The sequence below is a fragment of the Cetorhinus maximus genome, chromosome 7 (assembly GCF_964194155.1).
Source record: "Cetorhinus maximus chromosome 7, sCetMax3.hap1.1, whole genome shotgun sequence".
In the NCBI taxonomy this organism is placed as follows: Eukaryota; Metazoa; Chordata; class Chondrichthyes; order Lamniformes; family Cetorhinidae; genus Cetorhinus; species Cetorhinus maximus.
In genome coordinates, this window is record NC_135885.1 from 23,185,479 (window position 1) to 23,208,826 (window position 23,348).

At 42.5% G+C, this 23,348-nt stretch overlaps 1 protein-coding gene across 6 annotated transcripts in view; it reads right to left on the minus strand.

The window, feature by feature from the left end:
• mgat4a (alpha-1,3-mannosyl-glycoprotein 4-beta-N-acetylglucosaminyltransferase A) overlaps positions 1-23,348 on the minus strand; it is a 261,997-nt gene that overhangs the window by 47,939 nt on the left and 190,710 nt on the right. For all 6 annotated transcript variants that reach the window (XR_013577081.1, XM_078545192.1, XM_078545191.1 and 3 more), the window contains exons 8-9: positions 15,132-15,246; positions 6,330-6,460 (exon numbers count right to left, since the gene is read on the minus strand). Coding sequence is in view for 5 of the 6 variants with exons in the window: in XM_078545192.1 (XP_078401318.1) it covers positions 6,330-6,460; positions 15,132-15,246 (246 nt within the window). In the remaining variant the exon portion in view is untranslated. The remainder of the gene's footprint in view (positions 1-6,329; positions 6,461-15,131; positions 15,247-23,348) is intronic.

The window sequence follows — 23,348 nt, forward strand, 5'->3', positions numbered from 1 at the left end:
CCAATATCGAGGCAGTATTTGACTGAGTGCATTATCAAGAGCACATAGTAAAATTGAAGTCATTGGGTATCAGGGGAAAGCTCTCCACTGTTTGGAGTCGTGCCTAGCGCAAAAGAAGATAGCTGTGGTAGTCGGAGGCCAATCATTTCAGCCCCAGGACATCACTGCAAGCATTCCTCTGGGTAGTGTCCTAGGCCCAACCATCTTTAACTGCTTCATCAATGACCTTCCCTCTATGTTAAGGTCAGAAGTGCTGATGTGCACTGATAACTGGAGTGTTCAATTCAATTCTTAACTTTTCAGACAATGAAGCAGTCCATACCCAGATGCAGCATGAACTGGACAACATTTGTGTTTAGGCTGACAAGTGGCAAGTAACATTTATGCTACGCAAGTGCCAGGCAAAGACCGTCTCCAACAAGAGAGAATCAAACCATGTACCCTTGACATTCAATGGTATTACCATCACTGAATCACCCACCATGAACACCCAGTGGGTCACCATTGAACAGAAACTTAACTGGACCAGCCACATAGCTACTGTGACTACAACAGCAGGTCATAGCTGGGTATTTGTGGCAAGCAACTCGCCTCCTAACTTCCTAAAGCCTGTCCACCATCTGCATAGCACAAGCCAGTAGTGTGATAGAATACTCTCCTTTGGCTGGATGAGTGCAGCTCCAACAACACTCAAGAAGCTTGACATCATCCAGGACAAAGCTCTCCACTTGATCGGCAGCTTAAACATTCACTCTCTCCATCACTGGTAAACTGTTGTAGCAGTGTGTACCATCTACAAAATGCATGGCAGCAACTCACCAAGGCTTTTTTGACAGCACCTTCCAAACCCGCAACCTCTACCTAGAAAAACAAGGGCAGCAGATGCTGCAAGTTCCCCGCTAAGTCACACATCAACCTCACTTCGAACTATATCGTTCCTTCATCCTTACTGGATCAAAATCCTGGAACTATCTCCCTACTAGCATTGTGGGAATAGCTTCAGTACACAGATTACAGTGGTTCAAGAAGCCGGCTCATTACCACCTTCTCACGGGCAATTAGGGATCGGCAATAAACGTGGCCTTGCCCACATCCTGTGAATGAATTTTAAACAAAAAAAGGTACATAGCAACAGCATAGCTATCAAAACCATCTGCTACTGATAATAGTAAATCACTATATGCACATTCCTCTGTCCCCTACTATAGCACTGACATTTAATCTGTTGTAGCAACACTAATGAATATATATTTCTCAGCAGACAATTTCATTAGTACCTGACAAATTCGGCTGTCTGGATCTCCCAGCTTTATTTTGTGGTCATCAACACCATTGACTGCCCAAATCAACCCCAATAAACTGAATGAGCAAATATGAAAGCTTCCAATCACATGTAAAATAAACAAATCTTTCTGGTGCTGTGGTTGGTGGTGAGTTTGCAGGAAGCACAGTTTCCACATCAACCGTCTGAGAACTCCTATAAGCATTTCAGTACCAAAGTCAAAGTAGAAAGATTGTTTTTGCTTAATCAGAATGCAGCATGAATTAATTATCCTGCTCATCTAAGATGCTCATGGAAGCAGCACTTCCTGAGTTGGTTTCGATTATTTTAAATGCAGAGTTACCAAGAAATAAACAATTTTGTTTTACATATATACACACACACACACACACACACACACACAGACATTGACTGGAATTTTCCTGCCCCTCCGGCTGGCAGGATCTTCCGGTCCCACCGAGGTGAATGGGCTTTTGAACAGCTCACCACAGACCTACCGTGCCCGAGGTGGGAAAATCCGGTCATAATATCTATCTATGGTATTTTACATTGAAAATTAACGGCACAGTGGAGGCCCTTTGGCCCATCACATCTATACTAGATGAAAAATAGCTATCTAGCCTAATCCCATTTTCCAGTTCTGGGTCCATAGCTCTTTAGGTTATGGTACTTCAAATGCATATCCAAGTAGATCTGAAGTGCAATGAAGGGTTCCCGCCTCTACCACCTTTTCCGGCAATGGGTTCCAGACACGCGTGACCCTCTGGGTGAAAGAATTTCTCAACTCCCCTTTCACAAAAAAAAAATGTCTTATGGTTATTGACCTCTCTGCTAATGGAAACAGGTCCTTCCTATCCATTCTATCTTCACCCCTCAATGTTATGCAACTCAATTAAATCTCCCCTCAGCTTCTTCTGTTCCAAGATTCATTGGGCATTCTTTTAGTGAAAAATACATGAAAATGCTTTATAAATTTATAGCATTTTTAATATTAAAGAATCGTACCCATCTTTTCCACACACGCGTTTGACTAGATGACAAGGATAATAAATACTATCTACATTGATTCTGTCTTGCAGTAAGAAAATCTTATAGTGGTTGTGCATCATAAATTTAATGCAGCATTAGATAACAGAACTCATATTCAACTCTAATGAACCTTCATACTATTTTCAGTCTGTTTTATATCTCTGCGTGTGCATGCTGCCAAATTCTTCTCCAGTCTCAAAGATGGAGATGCCTAGACTACAAATTTCTGAGACAGACAGAACTCATGAATTCCACCAACCATAGATCTAAGAAACGAATCTTGGGAAGGCACAGTTTCATAACTGATACTCCATTCATTTGCAGTTGTCACAAAAATAAACAGAATTATACCAAATGTCAGTAAAAAATCCTGAATCCCAGGTAATGGCCGATTTCTACGCTGCATATCCAACATATGTATGTGTCTAAGTAATATAAATGAAAGCTCTTCCACTAGCATAAACCAATGATTTGCGATATAATAAAAATGGAGGGTCCTGCAGCATGCAATCTTTAACCACCAATAAAACTCAAGGGAGCCAGTTTGAAAATAGCAGTTAAAATGGAGAGTTGTTGCCAATCTGAGCCATTTTGACACTTCCATTGGGAGGGTGGGAAATTGGCCGCCTGTCATGCTCAAACAGCTGGCATGTCACATCAAGTACCCTGGACTGTGTTTCAAGTGATGTTAGATGGTTCCTTTAAGGACACTTGGTTAGCACACTAGCTACTTCTTACAAATGGGGGGAGTGTGCATGGCAGACACTCTGCCGTTAATACCAGAAATTTATTTTCAGAACCCAGAACCGATGTAGAATTCCAATTTGCAGGTTTAAACAATGCCCAGGTAGGTGGGCTGCTCACTGATGCACAGTCACATTTGAAAACTGCAACATGCAGGCATTAGGCTTTAATGGGACAGATGACATGCTTTCTCATGCCTACCATTTTCAATTGCTGGCTACCCATTTTACAGGCAGGAAATGGGTATTTTCAGGTTAAAATCACCTCCCTGGAATCCCTTTTATTGAAAAGCAGAAATTATCCAGTCACCATAAAGCTACAGCCTTACCTGCTTATCTTATCATGCCATCTCTGGGCTGTAATATACACAAAGTTTCGTACAACCTTTGAATGCAAGCAGTATGACCTTCTGAGGTGTCTTAACTCCCTGTCTCCAGATACAACCGTGACAAAAGTAAATAATCATCATCGGCTCCTGCAAGTTCTCATCACTTCTGTCAAGTGGACTGAACTCTCCAAATCCTAACTCACACTGTCCTGTTCACCCACCACCCACATGCTAGCTGACTTACATTGGCTCCTGGTCCAGGAATGCAAAATTAAAGTTTCATCCTTTGTTCAAATCCTTCCATGGCCTCATCTTTCCCCACCTTTGTAAGCTCCTCCAGCCCTACAACTCTGCATTCCTCCAATTCTGGCCTCTTATGGATCCCCAAATTCCTTCGCTCCACCATTGGTGGTTGCGCCTTCAGCTGCCTGAAAAAGGCAAAGAAAAAAATCTAGATAAAAACCTTAGGTCAATTTGGGTGGGGGTGGGGGTGGGCGTGGGGAGGGGGGCGAAAAGGAGAAAAAAATTGGATAAATCTGGGATCAGCCAGAATCTTACTGAATGGCGGAGCAGGCTTAAGGGGCCAAGTGGCCTACTCCTGCTCCTAATTTGTTCGTTCAAATGAAATTCCTCTCTGACCACCCACTCTGGGTACTCTGACCTATTCTAGGAAATCATTCCAGCCCTGATAACTCCTTACTTGGGTCATTCTTTCAGTCCCAAGTGGCAAGAGATTTTGTTGTATTTCCACTATGCAGGACACACACATACACGGATCAGTCTTTGACCTTAGTGCCAAAACTATTATAGGGGACAGGATTTGTGCTGTGGACTCCTGCCAAGTGACAGATGGAGCAAGAATGCCAAACCTCATTTCACATTTTTATTTTAAATGCCCTCAGTAGGATGAGGCCTTCAGCTTCTGTCTCTGGCCTGTATTCAAACAAACCTCAATAAATAAATAAAAACAAAGTGGCTTTAAGTGGGGAAAAATTTATCTCATGCCCTGGTCATATGGATGTCGTTATATAAATGTGCCCTAAATCAAAGTTATGCTGTTATTTTGAAAATGAATTTACAATCCTTCCAATGGTGAAATAACTTTTTTAAAGTACCTGCTTAGTATAAAAATAGAAAAAAAATATAGGGATGAGTTCCAAATAGATACCCTAACTTGTGAGACAGCAGAGATCGCTTTGATCTATAACCTTCGCTGAACCCATGGCTGAATATACTGGGCTGGTCTCCCAAATGCAAGTGCAAAAAACCAGGCAATATAAAACATTGCTGAAAAGAGCTTTTTGTCCTGCACTCATCAGGACAGATTCGCAAGAATACCAATTGTAAAGGGAACAGCAATTTATAATGGATGAGAAGAGAGAGCTGATTGGTTGGCAAGTGGGCTCCGATTGGTAGAGGTGTTGCCATAGCAAATGCACTAAGGAATAGATAACTGCCAAACTTTTGTTTAAATTCAAACCAGGTGGATTGACTCTGATTGGTCAAGGCCTTGCCATGGGGAACAAACCGGGGTATGGCTGTCCCCCAAGCTTTAGTTCATTTGAAAGGTGCAATGTGTGGACATGCTCCTTCTGTCTGCAAAGGACAAGGCATGTACATGTGAAAATATGTAGCTTCTAGCACGTGTAGGTGAGCTACATTGAGAGCCCGACTGATAAACTTAAATTGGTTGTCAGTGTAATTCTTAGCACAATCAGATTGCTTAGCAAGTGCTGTCTAATTGCAGAATCACATCTAAAGTTGGACAATATGTTTTGAGTTTTACAAGCACAGGCTGGTTGGGTACAGTCAGTACTTTGCCTGTTGTGAACAGCCGAAGGGATGTGCTGTTTGATACCATCTGTCAGTCATTGGGACGTACGACCTACATACGCAAATTCATATACCACATTACTCATTTGTGTGTTAGGCAGACTGCCTTATCAGCCTTTTTTTTTATTTGTTCATGGGGTGTGGGCGTAGCTGGCTAGGCCAACATTTATTGCCCATCCCCAATTCCCTAATCAGAGGGTATTTTTAAGAGTCTAGATCAGACCAGATAAGGACAGCAGATTTCCTTCCCTGAAGGGCATTAGTGAACCAGATGGGTTTTTACAACAATCAGCAATGGTTTCATGGTCATCATCAAGCTCTTAATTCCAGATTTTTATTGAATTCACATTTCACCATCTGCCGTGGTGGGATTCAAGCCCAGGTGCCCACAGCATTACCCTTGGTCTCTGGATTACTAGTCCAGTGACAATGCCACTACGCCACTGCCTCCCCTCTAATATGATTGACGGCACCATCCTGTTAGTGGAGAATACCACTCATGTTGCTACTGCATGCATTCTCCATGGCAACACCTCTACCAATCAAAGTCCACACCAACCAACCAGCACTTTCTTCTCATGTAGTATAAATTGTTGTTCATTTTACAATTGATATTCTTGTGAATCTGTCCTGATGAGTGCAAGATGAAAAGCTTTGACAGCATGTCTTTCTTTCAGCATTACTCAAGTTCTGTACTACCAAACTGCTATTAATATAAAATAATTTAGGACAGATAGCAACCTATTCTCCGTTATCCTCCAAGCCATACCTGCAACGTAACACAACTGTGCAAGATGCTTAAGAATGGTTCACATCAACTAGATTCTTAGTTTTCTGCTCTCAGGGATCAGCTCATACTCCACTTAGCATCTATCCCACAACTCAAAGACAAAATGTGTCACGTAGGATAAAATTACAAAGCTGGAATTTGCATTCAGTCATCTTGGCTATTAAGAAAAATATGCAAATAGGTGACATGTTAATAGATTGGAAACAATAGGCATTTTTGTATATCTTGTTTTTTATATAATAATAAAATATAATGAACAGGTTCTCATATTGAAAACAAGAACTGGAGTTCAAAAATTTTACAGAACAAAGCTCTGCACTTACTGCATCTTTTTCAGGGTTGCAGACCTTCACCCACAAGATATGGTCTAACAGCCAGTCAATTGGTTTCTCCTTGTGGAACATCAGTATGAACTCCACGATAAGGTTCAAATCAGGAGACTGAAACATTTTACCTTGTGAGATAAATGATAAAACATTAACAAATGCAACTGTTGCTAACTAATTTGATATAGGCACATCTCCATATAATGCTTATAAGTGTTTGAAACTACCTGAATCATATCTGACAACTTCACGCAACTGGACTTGCTCATTTTTTTTTAAGACCAACATTCATGTTTCTAAAGTGCTGCATATTCCTAAATATTCACGTTCACATGCTGCTGCTCCTTTGTCATCACACTCATTGTTGTTCTGCACAATGTGCCTGCCTCCAGCCAGCAACAGTAACAAGAGGTCAAAAGACACAAAAGTGTGAGTATATCTCTGGTTATAATGTTCAAAACTACACTATTACTTGGTTTCTTTTTTTTTAAAAAAAAACAACCTTTAGACTCCCAGCAACTCAATTTTCCAATTTACTTTTGGGAATCATGCCAAAATTGGAAAATGGAAAATGTTAAAACTGCTGTTCAAAAAGAGGTAAGCAAGGAAATTCTAGGTCACTTATCCTTGCCTGGGCTGTGGGTAAGTCTGAGGAATAAGGATAAAATTTGTGAGCAACTAAATAAGGCTAATGAAGGAGGGTCAACATCAATTTGTGAAGTGCAGTTAATTTAATGGAAATATATGAATGTAATAGATAGATTTTCACAAGGTACTTGATGAGATTACCACACAAGGCTTTTGCAAAGGTTAAAACATGTGCTACAAAAGTGAATTTAGCTTCATCAATAGGAAAATAGCTAGGGTGTAGAAAGTAGTTAGCAGGAGGATGTGGATTTATACAATGTGGTTAGTGTTTTCCCCTAGTAATGGTGCTGGGACCTCTTTTGCTTTGCATTTATGTAAAAGATTTGAACACTGGCACAAGAGGAATATTAAAGCTTATTGATGATACCAAATTAGTGGCATAGCAACCTATGAGGAAGGGATTGCAAGAATATTGCTGAAAAGAGAGACATGTTACCGAAGCTTTTTGCCTTGCACTCATCAGGACAATTGCAAGAATACCAAATTTCAAAATCAACAATTTATTTTGCATGAGAAAAGGAGTGCCTGCATATGCTAAGAAGTACACTAATAACCAATTTACCATTATCAGTCAAGTATGCAACGTAGCTCACTTACACTTGCTAGAAGTTACATATATTCATATGCAAGGACTTGTCATCTGCAGGCAAAAGGAATATGCCATCATTGCACCTTTTTTTTGAATAAATAAAACCATGGGGGATAATAGCCTCCTGGTGCATTCGCCACAGCAATGTCTTGATCAATCTGAGCCAACTTGCCAACCAATCAGCACCCTTTTCTCATGCAGTATAAATTATTGTTCCCTTTGAAATTTGTCAGTCTCGTGTCTGTCCTGATAAGTGCATGATGAAAAGCTTTGATAGCATGTCTCTTTTTTCAACAATACACAGTTCACTACCAAGCGACTAGATAGATTGCTAGATGTTGCAGGAAGACAGATAAGAACATGAGCAGAAAATATAAAGAAGGACATTTTGGGGGAAAAAAGAACAACGAAAGGTTAGAGAGCATGTGGAACAAGCTACAAAATGCCGACTAGGATCCTAGGGTTTAAACAAAGTGGCACTGAATATAGAAGCAAAATGTTGTTGGGTTAGTACAAGGCATTTTTACTAATAAGTTTGTCACTAAAGATATATTCCCATTACATTGGCCAAAAATGTTCTTACTTTGTAGCTGAAGCTCTGTTCATTGGGATAATTGAATTTTTTGCCTTGGACTGGTCTCCAGAGGTTTCTGTACAAGTCACTGTTAGTGATCACATGCTTCTAAGTACAAGGCAACACACAGCTGGAATATTTTGTATACCTTTAGGATACTTCATGACTCATACTATTGGATAATAGCATCCCTCTTAAGCCTTCCTCAAAACCATTATCATGTGCGAGTCTAAGCAGAAGACATGAGCAGTTTATTCTGCTATATTGGTAATGGGGACAAAAGCGGGTGGGATGACAATGGCTCCGATTTTGCAATCGCCGGTGAAGAAATGGCACTTGCTGTTCATTACACTGGCAGCTGTCCATTGACTTTTTAAATAGGCTTTCCAGTAGAACCTTGCCCTGATCCAGTGCAGCAACCTCCACAGAGGATGTGCGGCAGGTGTGATTAGGACAAGAGAGAGTGTGGCTCTTCCAGCAGTCAGATTGAGTAACCTTTGCTGAGGTTCACAGGGCTGAATTTTCACAGGGCCCCAGGGTGACAGGAACAGAGGTGGGCACGGGATGGGGGGGGGGGTGGCGGCGGCGTTAAACCAGCAGAGTGTCCCATTGGACGGCTCCCCATCACTGTACGGCCTTCAGGGAAGTTTCCCAGCAGTGGGCTGCAAGGCGAATCAGCCACCTGCTCCATGGAGGGTTGCAGCCAATTTTCATCATTAAAGGCAGAAAATGCTGGACGTTAACGTTAACTCTGTTTTTTTTTTCTCTCTCCACAGGTGCTGTTAGACCTGCTGAGCTTTTCCAGCATTTTCTGTGTTTTTTTTTTTCAGATTTCCAGCATCCGCAGTATTTTGCTTTTTTCATAATTAAAAGGTCCTATGAAGGGCCATTTTACCAGGCCACAGACATTTTGCGGAGGGTGGAGTGGTCTTCCTGCCATGTGGGGAAGCCATCAGCTTCATGTGGTTGCTCCCTTGGACCGAACAACGCCCCCCACCACCTCCCCTTCCACCCCTCCAATCTGCTGGGTCTAATGCTCCCTAAATTTTAATTTATACTTAGCTATCCTAAGGCACCTCCATGTTAAGGCACCTTCGTTGGCCTCCCTCAGCAGCACCCACCTATCCCGACGGGACTGCTGAGGCTTTGGAGCTGTTGGCCCTCTGCTTGGGCCACTGCTCGGGAGTCTGTCCAATATATTTAATTGGATGGCAAGCCCACAAGAAGTCAATTAGGAGGCTGCCTGCTGTAAAATCACCGAGCGGGTTCCACTGCCAGCAAGTATGGATTCAGGATCCGGTTTTAGCCCTGAGATCAGGGCCCCAAAGCCCGCTGTAAAATTCAGCCTGCAGAGTCTAAATCAGGAATTATAAATTAGATTTAAATCATCAACAGAAAGCAAAATAAAAATTAAGACAGATGTGGGAGGGGTGTATAAGAGAGGGCAAAGTAAAAGAAAAATGATTTTTAAAAAAAATTTCCAACCGTAATTAAATTCTGCGAAATAAGACCCCACATTTGTAAAATTACATTTCAGAGACAGTCTTTTTTTGGTGGTAATTAAGACTGACCACACCATTAAAAATTTCTATACATCCGATGGCACCACCCCTAACTTTTTCACTCCTGTTTAATGGGTAAGTAATGGGTAAGTGTCACAAATTCATGCCAAATTTATTATAGCAGCATGGGGGACTCAGACTGCAACTTTGGGATTTCTGTGCTTAACTGCACATCTTGCTGTCCGGATTGCTCAAGGGTAATGATGAATGATATTGGCCTCACCGCGATTCTCAATACAAAGTCCAGTTAATTAAATTAACAGCCGAGACAGCTGAAAGCAGTGCTGCGAATGGCACTGTGCCACGCAATTATTTACCCTCTGAGGCAGCAGTGATCCATCTCCTCTCATTAGATTTAAAAGGTACAGGAAAACATGTGGTAAAAACAATGCTGTCTCAACAGGACAATTTCATATTGCATTCTTCTGGTTAAACAGCTGAGATTATATTTTACAATCCACACGATTTGAATTTTATCCTGGAGAGGTTGCAGGAAATTAGCTATGAAGTATTATCAAGATGGTATGCTATATTAATTTATAAACTATGAAACAATGGACCAGGAACCCCCTCCCATCCTCTCCGTCAGATTAAAATTAAAATTGCATTGGGTTGGCCACTGGGGGGGGTGGGGGAGTGGGGGGGGGGGGGGGTGGGGGAGTGGGGTGTGTGTTGGGAAAGAGGTACAGGGCAGGATTTTGCCCTTGGTGGGGGTACCCGGCAGGGATGATCTGGAAGCCGATCGCCACCCGCGATTGGTTCTGCACCGCAATTTCACATGCATGAGTAAATTAAGGCCCATCCTGCGTGGATCGCGAGTGGCAGTGCCGAGCGCTGCCTGTGCGGGCGGGCCAGGGGGGGTGGAGGGGAAGAGGGGGAGCCAGGCCTTGCGCACAGTTCGCACATGCGCAAGAAAGAGCGCTTCAATCTCCCTGAGGCACGGAGCTGACTCAGGGAGATCGAAGCGCTGTGTAAAAAAAAATGAAGAGAATAAAAATTTTATAAAACATGTCCCCTCATGTGAGAGCTGGGACATGTTTTTAATTCAAAAATAAAGTTTTTATTTAATGTTTATTTGCTTTAGGAAACCTCATCCCGCTCATGGATGAGGTTTTCTAAAAAACGTAAAGGCTGCTTGGCCTTTTCAGCTGCCCGCCAACCGTTAGGCAGGGCAGGCCTTTTAATCATCAGCGGGTGCACAGCCGACTCCGGCGCACGCCCGCTGGCCGAAATATCGCGAGACTGCGCGATGACGTTAGGACGCACGCCCAACAGCATCGCATGTCGTTTTACGCTCGGGTGTGTTGGGCATGTGCCCGCACGTCGAGCGTAATATTCTGCCCATAGTCTCAGGGTGAGGGGGGGGTGGTTGTTTGGGACTGAGGTGAGGAGAAGTGTCTTACTCAAAGGATTGAGAATCTATAAAATTCTTAACCCCATTGGGTTGTGGATATTCAGTTGTTGAGTCTATTCAAAGCTGAAATTGATAGGTCTTTGGACTCTAAGGGAATCAAGGGGTGTGGGGTTCAGGTGGGAAAGTGGAGTTGATGTTGAATGTCAGGCATGATTTTCCTGAATGTCAGCCACGAACTTATGGAATGGCAGAGCAAGCCCAATGGGCTGCAGGGCCCATGCCTGCCCCTATTTCTTAGGTTATGTTATCTATCTTACAATTTGCCCAGGTCTCCAGGTCTCAATTGTCTCAAAACGTTCTCAACAATCATTGGAATGGATCAACGGTTTTCACCATTGTCATGTATGTACTCAGAAATTATTTTCCTGCCTCCACACCACCCCCCCTCCATCATTTACATTCAGGTTTTCTGATTTCTAATCATCCTTTTAAAGTTTTTAAATTACAACCAGAGAACAAAGGCTTTGTTAATGCCCAACAGCTCCATCATCATCCGCTTGTCTAGATAAATTAACAGCGAGGTTAAGGCGTTCTTTAACTATTCATTCAGATGCTCTTTCATTTTGATACAAATCAAAATGGATACATGTCTGTCTAGAGATAAAAGGCTATAAAAGAGCTCTTAATATGCAAACACTTGAATGCTTAATTAATTAAAAAATTCTCTATTTCCTAATTGCAGTATTTAACATTTATATTTCATGTAATAAGTTGCTGGTCATCATCATTTTAAAAAAAAATTGTTTTAATCAACAGGTGACATGACCTGTCCCCATTGTCCTGTCAATTACACTGCCAAATCCAAGAGCCAACTAAAAATAATCCAGCATTAGCAGAGCAGACACTTAATCTGCTGTTCTCTGAAAGGACAAGCTAAGCAACATAACTCACTATATGAAGGATGCCAGTGACTTGGGAAAATGAAATGCTTTCAAAATGGCAGCGACGTAGTCTGAAGGGAGTAATGAACCTGAGAACAGGGATAGGCTATCCAGCCACTCGGGCCTGTTTCACTGTTCAACGAAATCATGGCTGATCTGTATCTTACTCCTAATTATCTGCCTCGGCTGCCTATCCCTCAATACACCCTGGCTAGCAAAAAAAAGCTAACTGATCTCGGACTTAAAATTATTAATCGAGCTACCATCTACTACTGTTTGCGTGAGAGTGTTCTACATTTGGAGCAAGACGCTTCTTAGAACGGGTAAATAAAACATAAAAGGTGATTTTAAGGATTGACAGGATTATGGATAAATACAGCGAGAGGGGGGAAAAAAGCCTTAAGGATAAAGATAAAATGAGATTACGAGAAGATAAAATGAGATTAAGCATGGATAGATTATGCTAACAGGCACTTCTGACAGGTAGATACTTATCAGTGAAATATCACAGAAGTTCGAACAAGGAGGCACTGTTGAGGAGTACATCCAATTCCCCAAATGGCAAAGGAAACTCCTCAACAGCAAGGACTGATCTCCAAATTCTGCTGGAATGCACAAGGGGTTTTCTCTTTTACAGTGAGGCCCTATTACTGTACGAGGGCTTTCAGTTTAAGAACATCAGCAATGTCACTCCTGCTTTTACTATTTTGTGACATTGGTTCAGTTATTTGTTTCCACAGGGAGCTGTGTCCAAAGACCTGGCTGAGATCAGTAATTCACTGTGTGGGTGGCTGAACATTTTAAAATGAGTGGTCTAGAGAGCAAAGAATCCCCATGAGTTGTTGCAAGTCAAAAGATTAACATTTAATCTTTCCATTTGGGATTTTTTTTTTGCAGCATTATTATTTGACAGGTGTGAACACACTACATCACGTCCGCCCAATTTCATTGTTTTTCTATTAAGCTAGAATTTCTGTATATAATTTTTTGACTTGAGAAAGATCAGGTTAATTTTATATGTTGTAGGACAGGATGTGTTCAACAGAATATCATTTGCCACATTTATATGCATGCAATAATGGCCAGGATTTTCCAGATGGTGGTGTTTCCTGTCCCGTCACTCAGAGTCAGTGGGGAATGCATCCCTGCTGATACTGGCTGCCCGGCAGCCATTTAATGCTGACTGGAGACGGGACTTCTGCCCCTCACTTGGAAGGAAGTCCCACCTCAGACAGCTGCTGGGCACTCTGATTAGCTGGCAGTTGTGTGTGCAAAAAGTTGGTCATTTTTGGATTTAAAAAAAAAAATCCTCCCCGCACGAACTACAAGCAGTCCCCAGGGTGTAAGGACTGGAGTCCAGGGCCAGGTAAGACTCAAGGTGGGGAGGGGAAGTGAGGCCTGGGTGGTGGGGTGGGCAAAGGGGGTGGAGGGTGCTGATGGAGATGTTGGGAGGGAGCCCACCTTGCGGGGGGTTGCATGATGTTGAAAGGAGGCTGTTGAAGGAGGCGCCCCTCTCCCTCTGCCACCTTCCCACCCGAGGTCCGAGCAGCATGGCTTTCCAGGCTTCCCCCCACCCCCCGCCCTCTGCTCCAAAACCCCTCCGGCCAACCTCAAAATTGAGACCCGGTGGGAAATGGCCCCTATGTGGTCATTAATTACCCATTTAAGGGTCTCAAGTGGGGCAAGGCTGGGTGGGCTGGCTTAGGCCTTGCCATCCCACTGTAAAATTGCAGGCATTTCACCGCCCCCCCACTCCCCACCCCACACCCCCCGCAAACCCTCCGGTAGGGGGCAGTAAGATTCTGTCCTACGTATCATTAAACTGAATTTCAAAAGCATGGAACCATGAGGAGGTTATCAATATACTGCAGTCTCAACCAGGTGTAACTAGTTTATTTCTTTACTATTTTAGCAAAATAAGTTCACAGTTTCCATACATAACGGAATCGTGAATCCCAAACCAGGTTTTCAAATGCAAATTCTTATTAGGATAGAGAATACAGGGCTATTCACTCCAGGATCATGGGAGGGAAATTGTCAGTGGGTTGGATGAGTGAATGGCCTTCTGCCCAAAACCTTACCAGGTTAGTTTGTAGACAGTATTGTGAACTATTTACAAGGAAACCATTAAGGAAACAGAAAGGAGAAAACGTGGAATGTAAACAGAAAGTCTAACCATCTGCAATTGGTACATTTTAAACACAAAGGCACAAACCCAATTCCTGCAGCTTTTTAAGACTTTGATCGCGCATAAAAAAAACATGCAGCTATAACTTGCATTTACAAACCTCCCTTCATGTAGAACACCATTCCAAAGAGCTTCACTCGGATAGCAAGCTGGATAAGAGGCATAGCAGCGGGGAGGAGGTGGAAAAGGAAGAACCACAGGGGCAACTGAACAAAGCAAAGTGGCAAGGGGAGAGAGATTCCGAAGAACCATGGATCTAATGACTGAGGCAATGGAGAGAGTGGGGTACAAGTGGTAGTCTGGAGTCAGAGGAGTTGTGTGCAAGGGCTGATACTTGTAGATGAAAGACTGCTGAAATAACGCGGGGTGAGCCCCGAAAGGATTTGAAAACAAGGCCAAAGTTGAGGCCCCGAAAGTCAATGTACTGAGGGAAAGGGGGTTAGTGGAGCCTGTCAAGAAGAGCAAGGGCGTGTACCGGATTCGGAGAGAAAGCGAACGTGGGTCACCCTTTTTTTTTGATTACCATTTCTGTGCTTGTTTGCAATGTGGATGCCCACAGGGCTGGATGCCTGCTGAAAATGTGTGAACATAATGAATTTACTGGAGTTTGAGAAGGATACAGAAGAAGGTGTGTGTAAGGAGCGAATTTGATTCTAGATAAATGATAGGGTTCAGTGACAGATGGTGGAAGAACAGGCAGGCATTTTTACGGAGGTGGAAAAATGTGCAGTTTGAAGCAGCATGCTGCAAAAATGATACTTTGTTTCAATTAAAATAATTATAAATGCTAACAAATATTATGAAAATTGATTAAATTATTGTGGTTTTATTATTGATAACTACTAAACCAACATTTTTTTCCATGGTATTGCTGTTAGACTTAAAATGCATTAGCAGTTGTGATTTATTCATTGATTTCCTGCATCAACATGCTTTTTCTTACCTATAAATCCCAACTGTGAGAATTCTAGAACCATCCAGTCTTCAGAAGAAAGCTGAAGTGCAAAATTTTTCATGGTGCTGAAGTAGTGATCTTTGGCAACTATGTCATCTTCAAGCTGTAGGGAAGCACAAAGTGTTTTTTTTTGTCCAAAGCTCAAAACTCATCATGTCTTAAAAAAATTCAGAGGACACAGGTAAAACAGGGACAAAGTAAGGCAAAATCGTGAGTTTATGAGAATGCATTTTTAAGTACATAAACCTTTGGTAGTTTATTCATTCTTCACAAATGAGCTTCAGTTCAACTATCTGAACTTATATTTTTGCATGACCAGAAGGCAGAAATATTAGAGAATAAGGGGAACATGAGCAGCATGGAGGAGACAAAACTTGCCATTGGTGGGGGGGGAAAGTGATAAAGAGAATAAAGCGAACACAACAGGTTGGGCGAGAGAAGAACTTCCTGCCAGGGCTTTCAAGATTATCAACTTTGCTAGATTAAAAGGTTTGCTCCATGAATCTATACATAAGCTGTCAACAGATAATTGCTCAGCCTATACTTTAACAGCTCTGCCTTTATTAAGAAGGTCACTGTATCGATTATATAGGATATACAGGACAGAAATAACCAGGCCATACTGCCATTTATGCTCCACTTGAGTCTGCTCCAACATCTTTCTTCATCTAACACTAGCAGCATAACCCACTAAATCCCTTTCCCCTGTACGCTCAGTTTTCCCTTAAATACATCTACACTATACACCTCAACCACTCCCCGTGGTACTGGGTTCTGCATTGTTATCACTCTCAGTAGGAAGTTTCTTCTGAATTCTCTATTTGATTTCTTTTATGGCTATCTTATATCGATGGCCTCTAGTTTTGCTCTTCCCACCAATGGAAACAGTCAATGTCTACCTTTATCAAAACCTTGCTTGATTTTAAAGGCTTCCATTAGGTAACCCCTCAGCCTTTTCTTTTCAAGGTATAAGCTCGAGGTTCTACTAACATCCTTGAAAATCTTTTTGCACTCTCTCTAGTGCCTCTGTATCTCTTTTATACTGTAGCAATCAGAAGAATACACAGTGCTGCAAGTGTGGTCTAACTTAGATTTGACATGGTTTAACGCAACTCCTCTCCCTTTCAATTCTATTCCTCAAGAAAAAACCCTAGTGCATGTTCTGCTTTTCTTTAGAAACAAGAGAAAATGAGCATTGAGCAAGAACATAGCAATTGTTTACCTGCAGAAAATACCAGCATTACATTATAATTAGACTAATTGATGACGCCAAGGAAATCCACTATGAATAAATAGCCTCAATCCTGACATCCGATAATTAACATTTTTTGCAAGTGTTTTAAAAAAGCTCCAAATCAATGGCCTTTGAATTATTGGGTTGTGATCATGAAACGCAATTGCATTGCTGGTCACATGTACTCTGCTGTATTAACAAAAAATTACTGTTTAGTCAATGCTAGAGGATCTCCCCAGATTTCATTCATTTAAGCTCATAATTTAATAGGACCAGGAGGCAGAAAGAACAGTGAAAAAAGGGAACAAGACCATAAGACCATAAGACATAGGAGCAAAAATTAGGCCATTCGGCCCATCGAGTCTGCTCCGCCATTCAATCACGGCTGATAAGTTTCTCAACCCCATTCTCCCGCCTTCTCCCCGGAACAAGGTCAACTTGGAAGAATCAAAACTTCCTACAAAGGAAATACTAAAGGGAATAAGAGGAGCTGGAGCAGGTTGGGTGGGGAAAAGATTTCTGCCAGGGCTTTTAAAATGATCAACTATCCAATACTAACTGATTAATACCATGAATCTATCCATGAGTTGACAATAGATAACGGTTCAGTCTATACTTTAAAAGGTCTGCCTTTGCTGAGGATATCATTGTATTTGCTACACAGGGTCTACAGCACAGAAACAGGCCATTCAGCCCATCCAGTCCATTACACCATAACCCTCAATTCCCAAAATGGAAGGCCCCCTCCTCAAGCCCACAGAGAGGCCACCAGGTTTTATTGGGCAGTCTCCCCATGTGGCAAAGTGCCCCTTCCCCCTTAACCCTTGCTGCCGGTAAAATCCCAGCGACAATGAGCGACAGGCATGGCATCCTATCACCCTCCCACCTGGGAGGAGATGTAAAATCCCAGCCTTAGAGTCTTGTTAACATTTTAGACCCTAATGGGCAGAACGTCCATCTTGAGTGTGCAGCTCAATAGAGCCTGGCAGGTAGTGGAACAGGCCCTTCAAGAATAGCTAAAACTACTTTTCTGGGGCCAGAAGGATGCTTCTTAGGTATACAAAAATGATATGGGCTGCTGTCACCCTGGATTTCAGCCACTCCCACCCCCTCCAACTTATTATTCCCCACCTTCCACCAAACCTATTTGTTTCTGAGTCACCTTGGCTCCAAGGATTTGTACCAGCTGGGAGCTGATGGGCTCTATCGGGACACCCACTCAGCGTCTATGTTAAAGAGGCCTAATCTTAAAAATGAACTTGGGCCTCCCTCTGGTATTAGAATCTACCAGACAATATTTGAGAGTAATGCTGATGTCTTGATAGTCCTCGTTACAATTTGACCGTGATCTTAATACATTTTTTTCATGCTCACTGCAGAAGGCAACTTACATACAAACATTCGAATTAGGAGCAGAAGTAGACCATTCGGCCCCTCGAGCCTGCTCAATCATTCAATAAGATCATGGCTGATCTGATTGTGGCCTCAACACCACTATCCTGCCTACCTCCAATACTCTTTGACTCCCTTGTTAGTCAAGGCTCCATCTATCCCTGCCTTAAAAAATATTCAATGACTCTGCCTCCAACACTCTCCTGGGAAGAGAGCTCCAAAGATTCCCGATCCTCTGAGGGAAGAAATTTCTCCTCATCTTCATCTTAAATAGGAGACCCATTATTTTTAAACTGTGTCCCCTAGACCATACGACCATAAGATGTAGGAGCAGAAGGAGGCCACTCGGCCCATCGAGTCTGCTCCACCATTCAATGAGATCATGGCTCATCTGATAATCAAATTTTAACCCATCTGTAGACCTTTGCAGACCCTGACTTCTAGTGATAACCCACACTCACACTCATCTGAAGTTTAACCATACGCATTTAGTATATGGAAAATATTGTACCTCAGGGGCAACAATCTTCCTCTTTATTCTAAACTTAATTGTTACTTAACAGTACATAGAATTCCACTACACTGCACATTACATCAAAATACCTGCATTATCAACCATGCCAGTCATTTTTTGTAACAGACTAGAATATTCAACATGTTAGTTTATAAATGGAAAAAGGAATAGCTTAGGACAGATTAATATAGCACCAAAATCTGCATATAGGCCAGAGGGTGCAGGCAAACAAACCAAACAACTATAAGCCCCTTTCAATCCTTAGAGTTTGAGGTGAAATACTTCTCAGGAAGTAAGTTAGTAACTTTGTTCCACAACAGAACAGAACTTAATGCCTCCCTTCCATGAGGAGTGGGCTGGAAGGCCAGGGGCGAGGGGCCATATAATGGAGTGGGGGTCGGTTGTGGAAAGCCCTTCAGCTTCTCGACTTCCCCCAGCTAAGTCCAGGGCGGGAAAGGTCAAGGTCAGCTTTCTCGCCCGGAGTCCAATTGAGGTCCTTAATGGTGGGGAGGGGGAGTGACCACGCTATGTGGGTAAGCTGCCAGGTATACCTTGGCAGGACTGCCAGTGGCCCAGGAAGGATGGGGGGATTTCTTCCTTCTCAGACACCCTGTGCCCAACTGAGGGGCCCACCCGCAGCAAGGGCAGCCCGCAGGGAGATGCCCTCCCCTGTTCTTTAAACTGAGCCCCCGCCCCCCCACACCCCTCCCGGTTCAGGGTCTGTCTCTCTGGCTCCAGCGAATCCACCCCATTTACCTGGTTCCACGACTCCATGGCTGCTCCTCCTCTCAGGCCTCCTGCAATTCTGGCAGTGACCACCACAGCTGGTGGTGCTGTTAACAATGAACAGTTGCCGACATCTGATTGGCCAAGAGCTCATGGAGGCAGGACATCAGGACCTAAGAACCCCGGCAGTGACCAAGCAGATGCCTGATTGGCTTTTTATAGCACTGGGCACCGGAAAATGGCTGCAGCAGTGTTGCCACCAGTTTTCCAGCTTGTGGATGGGCCCACCACCGTGACTATTAAATCCATTCTGAATGAAATAAGCACGAGTTGATGGAATGCAATTCGTCCCTATGTTTCATGACTTGCATATGACCACATTCTAGTGTTGTCCGATCCTACAGGCTCTTTCCTTGTGCTCATAGTTTCTGGATCATGTCCCTTCCTCCATGCTCTCAGATATTAGGAACCCTGACATCCCTCAGTGCTGTGAGACATCAGAGTCTACAAACTCTTCTCTACTTTGCTGACAGTTTGTACTCCATGGACATGTACACCCCAGAATTCCTTTCACCAATGATGTTCGGCAAGATCCGTCATCCTCTTTAGTACAGGAGGCAATGCTGAGAATCTTTGAGATCTCTGCATTCCTCCAATTCTGGCCTCTTGCAAGTCCCCAATTTTTTATCACTCCACCATTGGCAAATTGCCTTCCGGTCCCTAATAGCAAGTTATGGAATTTCCTCCCTAAATACATCCTTTTCTTTACCTCTCTCTGCTCCTTTAAGATACTCCTCTGAACCTACCAGTTCGATCAAGATTTTGGTCAGCAGTTATGTCTCTTTATTTAAGCTTGCTGACAAATTTTGGCATCATCTCTTCATTCCACTATCCCCACCCCCATAGCAATGTCTCATCCAGAAGACAGGAAGGAAAATATCTACGTCAACCCGGCTACTTTAAAAAATTATCAGTTATTAGTTTATTTTTTAAATGGACAAAGGCTTTACCTTGACATGCCTGGCTAGCTATGACTCATACTAGAGGAATTTCTCACCTTCAGAAACCAGCAGGGACCTCGTTACATTTAAGGATGCGCTAATGCCCCTGGACTCAGAAAATCAAATTCTGAAGAAATGCACCAACACCCTTTACATTGCTAAGGCAGAGCTGTGGCCCACAGAGACAGTATGTCTGCATGGGCGAAAGGGACTCTGACTCCTCTATTCAACCTCTCAAGATTCCAGGCCGGGAAAAATGCTTCCTTTGTCCAAAACCCAGGAGAAAAGATGGGAGGTGTGTCAAATGACCTTCTCCCAAGCTGCTAGAACCTGTAATATTGCTGTGTGGAACTGAACCCAGGCAGTCTACCATTTTACTACCCAACAGCTGGTAGCAACAGACAGAGCTCTGTCCGGGTAAATTGCCTCGCCCTCACCTACACTGTGTACTACTGGAAAATCAGAACTCTTGTATCTGTGCCTATAAGACTAACTCATCTCTATGCGCCCTCTTCCATCAGGGAAGTCCTCGCTTCTAGAAAGACTGATCACTCTGCAACAGTTTCAGCCTGCTGATCTCTGAAGGAAATACACCATTGGGCTTTTGATTCTGGACTCTAGACTCAACGTGAAACCATACTTCTTATTTTCAGCGTGGTCTTGCCCTGAAACCCTTTCTTTCTCTTATCCCTCTTCTATTGTATGAGTGCAAAAGGGTCGGACATTGTGAAACCCCTTCCTGCGTTGTGTAAAATAAACCAACCCTGTTATTTTACCTTATCTCAAGTTTGCTGTGGGGTTATTAATAGAGGATTGGATCACTCCAAACCGAAGCGTTGGGGAAACTACGCCACCACTTATAAAAGGGGGAAAGTCAGAAATCAAAAACGCCTTTCTGGTTACAGGTGGGTAGGTGAGAGGAGAAATCAGGGCATTTAAATTAATCCCACTCCTGTCCGTAACACAATGCTGTCAAACTTTCACAATCTTTCCCTATTACTCCCAAACCCCAATCTCCCCCTGCCTTTCTATCAAAACTCTGGTTCTTCCTCTATGTTACTACCATAGAGCAGAACCACTGTCCAGTGTTACTGAAGCACAACACTTCCTGTTTAATTCCCCTCTGTACTTCCATTAAACTACATTTACCTACCTACCAACCATGTTATATGTTGCCATTTTGTGTAACCTGGACTATTAGAAATGCGGAACTATATTACAATCAAGGCAGCTTAATTATGGTTTGCATGTCAAATGAATGGCATTGTGGAATTCAGTCCTTAAAACATTAGTAAAAATCACAACACCATTCATTAAAAATGGAATTTGGCTTACTCAATTACTGTAAATCTAAATCACAGATAAAATATAATTTAATACATGGTATAACACTGCTTTTCTGTAAAAGAGCATGGCCTCTAATGAAACATGGACTGTGCCACAGGATCTGATGGGTAACATGCCAAGTATTTAATATATAGTGCTTCTGACATTCAGCCAAAACTGACTAATGATTTACAACATTCTCTGAGCAAACAACAAAACTCGAATAACATGAATTTACATTTAATTCAGAACATTTATCTGTTGCGTTTAAAATGGACATAGCATGATAGCATATTGAGCAAATGACATCAAATCTACCACCCTTACAAAATCAGCACATTATCCAACTTACTGTGAGCAATACTAAAGATGATAATGAATATTGTCCTTTTGCACATATGGATGTGCACACGCACACAGTGAATACTTTCAAGAGAATCCAAGAAGGTGTGCTGTAGTCTTTATTTTAGAGTTGCAGTATGAATGAATGGTCAATTTATGGAGGCCGGGCTTATTGATAAACATTAACCAGTTGCTAAGCCTCAGTTTCCAGGAGCCACGCAATCAGTAACATGCATTCCAAACACTCCTTCCAAGTAAAATAGTGATTTACTTCTGCTTTTCCATTCAGTATACAGTATTCGCTGCCCACCATGTGATCTCTACACTGGGGACACCAAGCTGGGTGACTGCTTTATGGAACACCTCCGTTCAGTCCACAAGCATGACCCCGAGCTCCCTGTCGCCTGTCATTTCAATTCTCTACCTTGCTCCCACCCTGACCTTTCTGTCCTTGGCCTGCTACAGTGTTCCAATGAAGCTCAGCACAAGCTCAAGGAACAGCACCTTACCTTCTGCCTCGGCACTCCACAGCCTTTAGGTCTCAACATTGAGTTCAACAATTGTAGCTCATAACCACGGCCTCCATCTTGTTTCATGTTTTTTTTTTGATGGTTCAGTTTTTCTCATTCCTTTTTTCATTCAGCTGGCTGCTATCCAGCCATTCACACCTCATTTGGATACATCTTTTATTTCTTTACCCATTACAAAACCTTTCATTCTTTAATCTTTCCTGCCCTCCACCCTATCACAGACTCTCCCTTTTGCTCTTTCTCCCTGCTTTTTCACTTGCTCAAAACCCATTACATCTCTATCTCCCCTCAGTTCCGATGAAGAGCCACCATTGACCTGAAACACTAATTCTGTTTCTCTCTGCAGATGCTCCCTGACTTGCTGAGTATGTCCAGCATTTTCTAGTTCCGTTTCTTTCCCGTTTGATCTTTGTGTCCTCTCCCACCAACCCCACCCGTCCCCCACTCTGTCTGCCTCTGTACTTACCTAATAAAAACCGTTACATCTCCCACTTCTGGTGAAAGGCTATTGGCCCGAAAACACTGTCTCTCCCCAAACCTGTGAAGTAGTTCCAGCATTTTCTATATTTATTTCAGATTTACAGCATCTGCAGTATTTTCATCTTGTTTTAATCATTTCATTTTGCATGTTGATGTAAAGCAGGGTTCTGAGAAGCTAAAAACAAGTAAACTGGAACTCATTTGGGGTTTTTGCTTTCTCACTGGGACATCTGGGAGCCTTGGTCAATAGTTAAGAGAGAGCTCTGATTTTGATTCAATATTTCCTGCTGTGCAACACACTAAACAGCTGTGTGTATGTAGGCCACAGGGCATGTTTAATCACTAATGGCTGCCCTTATCAGCAGTTTAAAAAAATGTAATTTAAACACTTGGTTAAGTCTACCCAATTTACTGAAAAGCTCAAAGCCTTGTCAGGAAATATACAAATCTTAATATATGATATATGAAAGTCACATGAAAACATAGTGCAGGTTGTGTTTTTCAACTCAGTAAAAGCATTTTTTGCTTTAAACAAACATGAAAGCTAGCAGTAATGTGATACAAGTTTGAGACTAATAGCTACTGAACCAATTCTTTCACACTAAAAGTAGCACAGCGCCACAGGAATATTAGATAGTATTAGCCAGGGACATTAACATT